The 12,676-nt window shown below is 44.0% G+C and overlaps 1 protein-coding gene across 1 annotated transcript; it reads left to right on the plus strand.

The window, feature by feature from the left end:
- The first annotated feature begins 312 nt into the window (after positions 1–312).
- Positions 313–10,430, plus strand: LOC144740958 (signal transducer and activator of transcription 5B-like). Its single transcript, XM_078623649.1, is given in 21 exon segments — positions 313–440; positions 1,647–1,803; positions 2,022–2,125; positions 2,235–2,398; positions 3,121–3,194; positions 3,196–3,252; positions 3,428–3,573; positions 4,254–4,338; positions 4,340–4,410; positions 4,978–5,053; positions 5,055–5,158; positions 5,250–5,337; positions 6,138–6,260; positions 6,415–6,507; positions 7,433–7,639; positions 7,762–7,856; positions 8,786–8,928; positions 9,100–9,260; positions 9,371–9,417; positions 9,727–9,834; positions 10,307–10,430. Coding segments are annotated over 21 exon segments (2,355 nt in total).
- The last annotated feature ends 2,246 nt before the right edge of the window (positions 10,431–12,676 follow it).

The following is a 12,676-nucleotide window of genomic DNA, read 5'->3' on the forward strand; positions in this document are numbered from 1 at the left end:
ATTGAAGACAGGGTTGTTTGCGCTCTTTCTCTAAGCTGCTTTTTGTAGCACAGAACTGTTTTACTTGTTGCCAGTAGGAATGTTGTTGCACATCATCGGATTCAGCTAAACCACAATAAAAGACATCCACTGCCAACATAGACTCAAGATGGGATGTTCAGCAGGTAGCAGGTTAGAGCTCAGCACTGACAAACTGATGACAGTGTTTTGATGTTTCTCATGTTGATTGAGAGAGACCAAAATGTTTTTCTTGGCTTTCACTCTCTCTGTTCCTTATTTTGCCCTCATCCTCCTTGCTTCCACAGTAGCACCATGGCAATGTGGATCCAGGCCCAGCAGCTGCAGGGCGAGGCCTTGCACCAGATGCAGGCCCTGTATGGTCAGCACTTTCCCATTGAGGTGCGACACTACCTGGCCCAGTGGATAGAGAGCCAGCTCTGGTATGAAATAGATCTCCATCTCAATCTGTACATCGACACCAGGAATTTACAACCTCACACTTTACCATGCTGGGTTATATTGTGTGATTTAAGCCATCCAGTTATTATGACCTGGATGACTGAGAACCCTCACATCTCATATCATAACACACTGTGTATCTCCACCAAAGATTCAAGACCTTGTCCTCTTGTCTCTGGTTATCTATTGCCGCGTTTCCTCTTAATAGTTTTAGCGCTACTCTGCTCGACCTTTTTGTTTTGTTTTGTCTTTCCATTCAGGATAGTACCTAGTACTCGGTGCTCCTTTTGGTTCCCTCTCTGGTGAAGTTCCAAGAGAGCTGAGCTGATACTAGAATGTGAGGTCCACAGAATCCTCGCCTCTGATTGATCAGAGGGACGTCCGCACAAGAATCTAGTGGCCTTTTTAAATACCGGCAATAGTGATACAGTTTAACATGGCTCTGTGCACAAAAAATGGCACCATTTACAGTACAGTACAGACGTTGATGTGTTTGGCTGGTGAGAATGTTCACTAAGAGCTGGACGCAGCCAGAAAGTAGCTCAGGAGTTTCAAGCACATTTCGTCTCGAGCAGCATGTTCACTGTCTCCTCCCATGTCTATGTGTTTGTGTCGTGTACAAAACACCATCATGGCATTTTCACGCAGTTGTTGCTGTGACGACCCCTCTTTTCTGTAAATCCATGTTTGTCGAGCAATCCGCACTGTCAGAGTCAAATCATCAGTGCGATAGATGTCCCACATACAGACAGTCAATAAGACGTAACCATAGGATGAGAAACATTTCATTCAATGTGCATGAAAGCTTATAATATGCAGGAAACTTCATTCTTAAATACATTCGTTCTCTTCATTGAAATTGATATCCCATGTTTTCCACCTCACAAGTAACCACCAATGTTCCATTCCTCAACATTTTTCTCTTAACCTTCCTCTTGTGTATTGCTTTAGTGTGCTTTTCTGGAGTCCAGCAAAAAATACCTTGTAATACTCTCTCATATTTTTTAAATTGTTCCCTAGTCACAATCACTACCCGTCTTTCACTTCTATGTACCATCCATTTCCCAGCTGTCATCATTCTCCCTTCCTATGGCGTTCTGACCCGTCGTGTCCCCCTGCACCCTGTCCGTTCACACTACTGCTGTAGTCAGGTGTCTTCACTGTGACCTTTATTGGGTCATTCACAGGGATTCTGTGGAGCTGGACAACCCAGCAGAGGAAGCCAAAGCCAAGCATCTGCTGGACAACCTTGTGGCTGAGCTGCAGAGGAAAGCCCATCTTCAGGGGGGAGAAGATGGCTTTCTTCTCAAGATCAAGCTTGGACACTATGCAAGCCAGCTCAAGGTGAAGTAGGATAACAATCCAGCACAGTGTTGCTATATTATTGTGTGTCCTAGCAGCTGTCAGAGCTTTCACCACCACTATACATAGAGTTGGTGCATTTGTGGAGTTTCTCTGAGGAGATCGTCCCTGTCGCCCAGCAAAGATTTGACATGTCTGGTTTTCATTATCTAGAGAGAAATAACTCTGACAGTGTGTGTGTCTGTGTGATATCCCTGCAGAGCACTTATGACCGCTGTCCTTTGGAGCTAGTGCGATGCATCAAACACATCCTGAACTCAGAGCAGAGACTCATCCATGAAGCTTCAAATGTAAGTCTTGAGGTGTCATGTTGGTGTGTTTTTCATGGCCCTGAAAATGCTAATGATGCACAATTGAATTGCTCATCTGGAGCAAATGTAACCATTTAAATGTGCACAGGCAAACTGTGGGAGTGGGGGGCAGGCCATGGACAGCCTGTCCCAGCGACATCAGCAGATCAACCAGGCCTTCGAAGAGCTCCGTCTGGCCACACAAGAGACTGAGAATGAACTGAGGAAGCTGCAGCACAGCCAGGAGTACTTCATCATCCAGTACCAGGAGAACCTGCGGCTCCAGGGTGAGGACAGGGGTCTCTCACACTCACACACACACACACACACTACCATCCATTGGTGTCACTGAGAAATTATTTTAGAAAGAAAACCTGTGTTTTTATCAATAAAGATAACATTCTATTAATCAGTCTGGACCTTGTTAGTGTAGTAAATGACTATTCTAGCTGGAAACAGATGATTTTTATCTCCATAGTTATACACTTCATTTAGATGTGACACAATTAAGCAGTGAATTTGTTAAAACATCGGTGGAGGTGATCTGATTTCACTTATTGGAGTCATGGTTCACAGATTAGGTTTGTATATAATTTATATCACTGGCTACCAACTGTTCTGAGCAGATAATGTATATCAGAGTTTTAGAAATGTACTTTGTCTTCTCCCACACACCAATAATCCACAGTTATTGGAGTTGGACACTCAGGTTCAGCCCTGTGAGCGACTGTGGACAGATGTACGCTGGGATCGGCTTTTCCTCCCCGTGGACATTCACAGGATAAGCGGTTTAGCAAATAGATGTTTGTGAAAGCAGCTGCCTGCTCCATCTGAGCTGAGCTGTGAAAGATAACGGTGAAATAGTGAGCTGACTGCAAAGCTCCAGAGTCATCCATAATGCTGTGGAGACGTACATCACGAAATGCCACCCCTCTGACATTACATAGCTGCTGGACTGCTGGACAGTTTTAACAAGCTCTCTTTTTTTTTGAACCTCCTGCTTCGTCAGCCCAGCTGAGCAGTCTGGCTTCCCTGCCTCCAGCTGAGCGCACTCAGCGGGAAACCAGCCTCCAAAGCAAGAGGGGCCACTCTGGAGGCCTGGCTCAGCAGAGAGGCCAGCACGCTACAGAAATACCGGCTGGTAATGAGGATACCACATAAACGTCATGCTGTATCTTTGTAATACACAAATAATGATTCAGCAAAGAAAATGTGATTATATGGCTCATTGGTGGTGGTTTTGTCATCTTAAATCACTGTTACTGTCTCTATGATGTCGACTGTTTCTCATCATGTGGCTGGTGTTGTGTTGGCAGGACCTGTCAGAACAACATCAGAAGACTTTGACCCTGCTCAGGAAGCAACAGACTCTGATCCTGGATGAGGAGCTCATCCAGTGGAAGAGGAGGCAGCAGTTGGCTGGCAACGGCGCTCCTCATGAGGGAGGACTGGACATCCTCCAGTCCCTGGTAAATATTGGATGTTGTTGTACGGATTATTTGTTTCCCTCCAAAACAGAAACAATAGACAGAGACACATATACTTTTGCTACATAACAGTAACACCAGGATCAGACTACACGAATTCTGTTGTGGCTGACAAATCTCTCGTAGTGTTGATTTTGTGTCCGCAACAGCCTGTTCAAAACACCAGCATGTCAAACACAATCTGTGACATCGACCCACAGAATGACATGTTCATTACCGTGAAGAGGAGGAAGGAAGCTGTAATCACACTCTTCTCTCTGAAGGATTGTGCTCACATTGTCCTCACCCCAGTGTTAAGAGTTCGGGTCCAAGTTGAATGTGGTCGCAAGAATGAAACAAAAGTGCTGACTCCCTCATCCAGCATTTCCATGATTGTTGTTTATTACTTAGACATCAGTCTCAGAAAGGGACACAGCTCTGCCAGCATGACACGCAGCACTTCAGGATTAATTCAAGTTCTCAGAAGAAGAAGTCTCACCTGTAGTGTTGTCAGTCTCCTGACCAAGACACAGGCTGAATTCATGCCACTGAAAGACAAGAAGACTGTGTAGTCTGATGATCCAGACATGAGTCTTGGTGGCCCCCATCTTGTCCTTCTGCCCTCCTTTCGGTCAAAATGATGAATCTGTTTCCATGTCCTGTCCTTGTCAAACAGGTGTGAGAAGCTGGCCGACCTGATCTGGCAGAACCGGCAGCAGATTCGACGCTGTGAACATTTGACTCAGCAGCTTCCTCTGCCGGGGCCCCATGGAAGATCTGCTGAGCAAGCTCAATGCAGACATCACCGACATCATATCTGCCCTGGTTACCAGGTTTGAACCAGTCCTTCCCTCCTTTGTGTTGTGTAGAAGTCAAAGGTCAAACAGCTTAGATGCATCTTTTCTAATGGCTGTAGAATAGAATCCTTTCTGTTGTCATTGTGTACAGCTTTCTCTTGCAACGCTTTAAAATGAAAGATTTTATGTGCAAAAAAAATACCAAAACCAAAATAGATACAATTTAAAAATAAGATAATATAGGACAGAAAGAAAGGTATTGGCATTATTTACAAAGAATAGACAAAGAATAGACGAGAGAAAATATAAAGTTGCTGTCTTTTCTGTGCAAGATGAGCACGATTTTTCCGTTATAAATCCAAAATCTAAAGGCTAGAGACTTCATTGACCAATCACAGTTGAGTCCACACAGCTTCTTGATTGCATCGCCAATCAGAGCCCAAACTGCCCAGGAAGTCTTACACAAGATATTTGCATACATACATAGATGCATACTGCCATGGGAAGCTGTTATTAGCCAATGGGCTTTGAGCTGAAGTTGTGGTTACTGTATGTGTACAGTCTAATTGATTATTCACGTCGGCATTTCCCTCTTGTGTTCAGTACATTCATCATTGAAAAACAGCCACCACAAGTGTTAAGGACCCAGACCAAGTTTGCAGCCACGGTGCGTCTGTTGGGTAGGTGGGAAGCTCAATGTCCACATGAATCCACCTCAGGTCAAGGCAGTGATTGTGAGCGAGCAGCAGGCCAAAGCTCTGCTGAAGAATGAGAGCACACACAGGTGAGATTAAAGATTCAATATCCACTCATAGCTTCGCTGGTGATGTCCCTACTAGTCATCAATGAGAATTTTTTTTCTTTTGCATTGCTAGTGAAAGCAGTGGTGAAATCCTGAACAACAACTGTGTAATGGAGTATCACCAGGCCACAGGCACGCTCAGCGCACACTTCAGAAACATGGTAAGCTACCGTATGTTGGTTAGAGTAATACCACACCAGTATTTACACCTTGTTTTTTTGTTTGTGTATGGTACTGAGGGCTGTGTATGGGTAGATAGATTTCTTTATTACAGACACAAAAAATAGAACACGGTAAAAAGAAAACAAAAAACACAAACTGACCATGACCACTACGTCCAGGATTAGTTATGTAGAGGACAATTCCGTTAACAAAGTGAATTACATGAAAAAGATCCTGCATATGGATATGGATAACTGCAGCACAAGTTGGAGCCCCAAGACTAGCAAGCATCTGACTAGAACTACAGCTCCTAGTGAGAATGTATGATTGATTCATACTTGATACTAACTCTGAAAATAGACACATTGTTGACAAAGTGTTTCTCTTCACTGAACTACATGTTCTCCCTGCCCTTGTTTTTTTCATGCCACAGCGAAGCCATAGCTCTGTGTGTAGACAGTAACCAGGTTCGGGAGGAGGCAGATTGGAGTGTGTCATGTCACTTGATGTGGCTACTTTGGCCTGTGTCCTAGCACGATGGTCCTGGCTTGTCTGCCCCACTGCCCTGTGCTCATCATCTCACACCTCAGTGGATGTACTGTTAGAGTTGTTAACTATAAATTAAAAGGGGGGGAGGAAGCCAGGAATAATATGTCCCTTATCGTCACCATCGTCATCAAAGTCTTTTAAAAAACAAAAACTGTGATTTATTATATTTGTTCAATTACATATCAGCTACATATATCATGCCAAAGAAAACATGAATTTGTCTTACTAATGTGTGTGTGTGTGTGTCTAGTCACTGAAGCGGATCAAGCGCTCAGACCGTCGAGGAGCGGAGTCCGTGACAGAGGAAAAGTTCACAGTTCTCTTTGAATCCCACTTCAGTGTCGGAGGCAACGAGCTGGTCTTTCATGTCAAAGTAATCTCCCTTGACGTTTCTCCTGTTATACATGTGGATGGCAGCTAAAATAACATTGAATGCTTCGTTTCTGATTATACATACAGTCGAATCCAGAGAACTCAGTTCAGTTCTTTAATTTATCCTTGAACAAATTTTTTCCTTGAACCTGCAGACTCTTTCACTTCCTGTCGTCGTGATTGTCCATGGCAGTCAGGACAACAACGCCACAGCAACGGTGCTGTGGGATAACGCCTTTGCTGAGCCGGTGAGTTGTCTGTTTCTGGGTTGTCATGTTACACAGTGGCCTTTCTCTGTCAAACAGGGAAGTGGTGACTGAATTTATATGTTTACACAGTGTTTCAATGTGTGAGCGCATGGACCTATAATGAAGAGTCTGAACTGTCAGACGCAATAAGGTCCAGGTTCCTATTTCTGAGTTAGCCGTTTGCTAACTCAGAAATCTAGCATTTGGGCATTTTGAACATCTGTAAGACACAAGAAAAGATGTTACTTAATGATCTGTCCAGTAAGACGATCAGCCCTGGGACAGGATCTGTGTGTGGCTCAGCATGTAGAAACCCTCCAGAGACTGTGTTGAAAAGTTCCTGACCAACACTACTCGGTCCACCTCAAAAGCTAAATTTTTGGAAATTCTGTGCGTCACAGGATTCCTGTAGGGTTGTTGCAGGGGGACAGGAGTTTGGGCATTGGACAGGGGAAAACACACAGGAATGGGTGGTGCAGGGAAGAGCTATGCCACTGCCACCAGTACGCTGACTTTGTAGGAAAATTCCACCTCAACAAAGCGACAGAAATACTGTGCAGCTGCAGGGCCTGGACGTCATTGCTGTCTGCAGACCAGAACCAGCAACATCTGCTGCTTTTTTTTTTTCCACTGTAGCAGATTTCAAAATTTCAGAAATCAGAAATCAAACTTTTTTTTAAGAATGTAGATTTACTAAAACCATGAGTAGCAGGTCTCTCTTCAATCTATTAACAATCACATATGCTCACAAGCTCCAGTAATGATGGCTGAATATTGCCTGCATCAGATCATATTTTCTTGCATGATTAATTTCACTAGTGTCATTGTGGCAAACAAGTGGTTCTTTCAGTCTGGACTTTGGATCTCTTTCAGTCTGGTTACTAAAGATAGAGTCAAGATGTTGTCCACGTCCTCGTCTCCTCAGGGCAGGGTACCTTTCATCGTGCCAGACAAGGTGTTGTGGCCCCAGCTTTGTGAGGCCCTTGATATGAAGTACAAGGCAGAGATGCACAGTGGGCGCGGCCTGTCGGAGGATAATCTGGTCTTCTTGGCGCAGAAAGCTTTTTCAAGCAGCAGCAACAACCCTGAAGACTACGGCAACATGACCATATCCTGGGCACAGTTCAACAGGGTGAGCAGACGGCCATCCACCAGATGTAACCTGAAGAAGACAAGCTGTAGATTGACATCATGGAGCTCCAATAGTAAGACACCTGTGTTTCTGGAATGATGTGGTGTGTTTCATTTGTCCAGGACAGCTTACCTGGACGCAATTTCACCTTCTGGCAGTGGTTTGATGGTGTTGTGGAGCTCATGAAGAAACATCTCAAACCACACTGGAATGACGGGTAATTCATACTGACTATTCATGTAAAGTTACTTCAGGAATGAAACCTTTTCATACTAATGCACTGAGTGATTTTCTGGGATGGAAAAACTTTCATGTGGGTCTGAACCCACCAAGGTCCACAGGCCTGTCACTTGAAAATGCACAGCGATAACACAGCAGTGAAGTATGCGATATAAAACATTGTTTTCCCTAATTTCCTCTATTTTGTTTTATATTGTTTTATTTGTCTTTCAAACCAGGTCATTGCATGTCTCTAAACCGGGGAAATCCACTGAACTGAAGCCTTTATTGTCCTGCAGTGAAGGCATTTATGGCATTACAGCAGGAAGTCACAAACCAGTAGACATGATAGAAGAAAGTATACAACTAAAGGAACTCTAAGGATTTTCACATGAGAATGGTGGTGTTATTGGCTGAGATGTGAAAGGTGACAACGCTGAGTATGACTGTAAACATAATTCATCATTTTATGGGACTCAGGATTATTACAGTTTTTATCTTTCTTTCATTTATCTTTATGCTTTATGTCTGTCTGCACAGACCACAACCAGCATCACTGATGCTGATGGTGGGAAATGTGGTACTGGCATCTGTAACCAGTAATAATAATGATTTTATTATTATTAATTAAAAGTAAAATATATATATATATTTTAATTTAAAAAAAAACAGTAAAAGTAACAAATGGATGTTCACTGTAAGAATAACAATAGGAACAAAGTTGTGTCTGTACCTGCAAACGACATTTAGTTGCGTCCCTCTGATGAACTGATTTACCACATAAGAGAAAATGGCTTTATCAGCTTCTAGAATGGATTTCATCATTTGACAAACTGGTTTCACACAGTGACGGAGCAGAAGAGCGTACAACTACAGCCGCTGGTGAAGACGCACACACGTAATGATCATGTGTCTGGATTCTTCCAGGGCCATTCTGGGCTTCGTCAACAAGCAGCAGGCGCAGGACATGTTGATGTCTAAACCCAATGGCACCTTCCTGCTGCGATTCAGTGACTCTGAGATTGGAGGCATCACCATCGCCTGGGTGGCTGAGAACCCCAACAAAGCAGGTATCACTCTGCCTCTCCTACATGATCTGATGCAGCATTTGTCTCCTCTGCCGCAGCCGTACGTTTCCATCAGTTTCCATCAGTTTCCATTAGTTTCCATCCGTTTCCATCCGTTTCCATCATCGGTGCTCTTGTCTGTGCAGTGATTGTAGCTGTCTGCTTCTTGACTAGGTGAGAGGCTGGTTTGGAATCTTCTGCCGTATACAGCCAAGGACTTCTCCATCCGCTCTTTGGCGGACCGCATCAGTGACCTGAACCACCTTCTCTTCCTCTACCCTGACCAACCGAAAGATGACGTGTTTGCCAAGTACTACACCCCCCCCTCTCTGTATGTATCAGATGCAGCCGTGACCTTTCCTCAGAGAACCAAAGAAGTGACACCACAGAGGAAAAATATAGAACCAACATGATTTGAATGTTTGATTTCCCTCTTCCAGCTAAGGCAGTGGATGGATACGTCAAACCACAGATCAAACAAGTTGTGCCAGAGTAAGTGTTTGTTCCTCTTCTGTAAAATAACCAACTCTGACAGCAGTTGTGTAACAGCAAATTGGATTATGTCGTATAAGCCCCCTAAAGGAAGTGGTACAGAGCTGATTCTTGTGTATATAGTCACATACAGGAGTTTATAGCCATGTAAGTCTTGCTGTGATCATAACACTAAATAGTACACAAACCTGTCAACAATACATCGTCATAGAAACATGTCACGTTTTGCCGGTTCTGTCGGTCGCCGACGCCTCTCCCGTCCTCCTGATTCCATGTGAATGCAGCGTTTTGTGTGTGTGTGTGCGGCAGATTCACCACCCCAAACCCTGAACCCAGTGGACCAGCTCCTACATTCATGGACCAGACCACGTCTCCCTCAGTGGCCCTCCCCAACAGCTTTGCTACATACCCCTCCATGTAAGCATGCTTCTTTTTCAAGTCACTGAGGAGTCAAGGGTTTTATTTGACATTGGCCATCGAGTTCCAGCTCGACCCCACTCGGTACCTCGTCCATGGGAGTGCTGTCGTCACAGCAACGGCTGGTTGAAACTGCTGTGAGGGCGTTTTATACACAACGCCAACAACGGAGGAGATGGTGAACCTGGATTCTTTAGTGACCAGTCAGAGGCCGACTTCTGTGGAAGTCATGTTCTAGCATCTGCTCGGCTAGTTTGAAACCTGAGCAGAGGAAAAACCAAAGAGAACATCAGCTACCAGAAATAATCCCTGATGGAAACGAAAGAAAACGTGGAGTCGAGTTGAGTCGAGCTGGAACCGTGTGGTGGACACGGGGCTTTAACGTACGTTCAGGAAGTTGTGCTCAGCCACGTTAGCTCCAGTCGGTCAAAGGTCTTTACTCTGTCAAACATCCGGCTGATACCCGTTTCAGGAGCGACACCATGCTGGACGCAGAGGGAGACTTTGACCTGGAGGATACGATGGACGTGGCTCGTCATGTTGAGGAGCTGCTCCGCAGGCCCATGGCCAGCCAGTGGAGCAGTCAGCAGTCCTGAAGGTTCTCCAGAAGACCCCCCCCCGACCCTGTCCGTTAGCTTCTCCACACAGTTCACTAGACCACTTTATCTCAGCGGCCATCAGGACGTCTGACACAGGGACTTCCTGTCTACCACAGAGTGTTTATAGTCAGGACAAACCTGAAGGTCTGTTAACTCTCTCTGGGATTGTTCTGAGCTTTGCATTCATATGTGCCTGAACATTCTTCAGCTGACTGAAGCCTTTCAAACATACTTAACATTCAAAATCTCAGTGGAAAATCAGGGTAACAGTACAAAGCCTGGACACACAACTCTGAAATAAGTCATGAAGTCAAGTGGTTGTTCGTCTCCACGTCGTGCCTTGAAACCGTTTAACACTCACCTACGTGTTGATTAACCCACTTCTACCCTGGTCATTGGCCACAGAAACAGAAATGGGAACATTAGTTGATGTTTTCATGTGTTGTATCAGCTCTAAGTCACATCGGGTGTCACTTCCCTGGGCTTCACTTTTGTCTCGCCCTGTTTCTTTTTCTTCTGCTGTGTCCCACTCGTCAATATTCTTGTCCTCTCCAGACAAGTGTAAAGGAACGTTAAAATGATCCATTTTGTTTGTTTTCCTCGTCAAATGTCCAGTTGTTACCGCTGACAGCTGTTCAGTGTAACACATCTCCTGTTGGATCCTCCCAAAGACCCAAACTGAGCAACCATGGACCTGCACAGGCAGACATGTGGAAATACACCCAGCTGCAGCTGTAAACAGCTGTTCGCTCTCCTATTACCAAGAATGTTTGTTATTTCTAGTCAAAATGTCTCATTTCTAGTCAGACAAAACTCTTTACACTTACATAATAATAATAAATAACTTATTTTTAGACCACTTTCACTTGTTTCTAGCAATTTTTTTTAGAAGCAAAAAAATCCTACGCTTATGTCCAGTAAAGAAAAATGCTTGAAATAATGAAAATTGCCCACAAACAACAGTTGATGTTTTTTATTTCAAGTGTAAAGAGATTTTTAGACAAGTGAGACATTGTGGCCAGACATAAGACAAATATTGTTGGTAAAATTTGGACATCACAAACTGCAACAGCTTTGATGGACGTCACAGTCTGCACAACACAAGGTTCAGTGTTTGTTGGTTTATCTCCACTGGGAGATGTTTGTCTTGGATTGAAAGGGGGGTTGCTACATAGAAAACACAAAAAACAGGTACAGGGACAAAAGAATTAGCTCCCAACCTACATGTGCATTCTACAGAACACACACGTTCTCCATCACACATCTGCTGTCACAGCCAACGTCACACGCTCTAAATCTCATATGCACCTCTGTCCTTAGACCCTGAGCTGAGGGAAAACCTGCATAGATACCTCTACAAGGAGAATGGAGAACCCTCGGAACCATTGTACATGTACAGACAAGGAACATTTGTGAGCAGCGCTTTGATTCAGCTCAGTCTGACAGGGCACAGAGGATTTTATTATTTCTGTAAGTGCAATAAAAGCTCGTCAACCAAACCAAAGACAATAAGACCATGAAAGCAGAGGAACTGCACGAATGAAAAGTCACAGCAGGTGGTGACAATGGACTGCTTGTCTGACATTGTTTTGTTGTTATTTCTAAAGTTCCTCATGTTGAACGTCAGGCAGATGGAATGTTACCATCACCGCTTGATGTTTGGTAACAGACTTTCTCTGACCCCAACACACTCACGTTTGGTACAATATGTGTGCGACAAACCCAAATTGTCATTGGATGAATGAAATCCATCCACATCCGTTTGATGTGGCTCGCAAATATTTACATGTTGCATTCAGTGTCCAGTCATTGGAGTGAAATGATGCTTGTGTTGTAGCTATTGTTACAGGTCAGCCTCGTGCCAATGTCCATCTCTGCCTCTGCCCGTGCTGCTCCTCTCCCCACTGTCAGAGCTTACTGGTGTGTGTGTATGTAACCTACATTTACAAAGATACTCATTGATTTCTCCCAGATCTGCTTTGTGGCCTACATTTTTATACACCAGTGTGTACAATTAATGAAATACTTTAGTCTGTAGCCAGTTGAGGATAATCAACTACATACACAGTTTTTCTGTGAAACCTGTTATTCCACAAATCATATTTAGTGGCTTTTTGTACTGGGCGTCTGTGTATATATGTCTATAAGTCTGTCTTTGTGGACATTTGAAAGCCATTGTCATTAGTCTCATTAGTCACATCAGTCTCAAAAAACTGGAAAAAAGAATTTATTTTCAACCATGC

Source organism: Lampetra planeri, unplaced genomic scaffold (assembly GCF_965212315.1).
Source record: "Lampetra planeri unplaced genomic scaffold, kcLamPlan1.2.h2 scaffold_361, whole genome shotgun sequence".
NCBI lineage: Eukaryota > Metazoa > Chordata > Hyperoartia > Petromyzontiformes > Petromyzontidae > Lampetra > Lampetra planeri.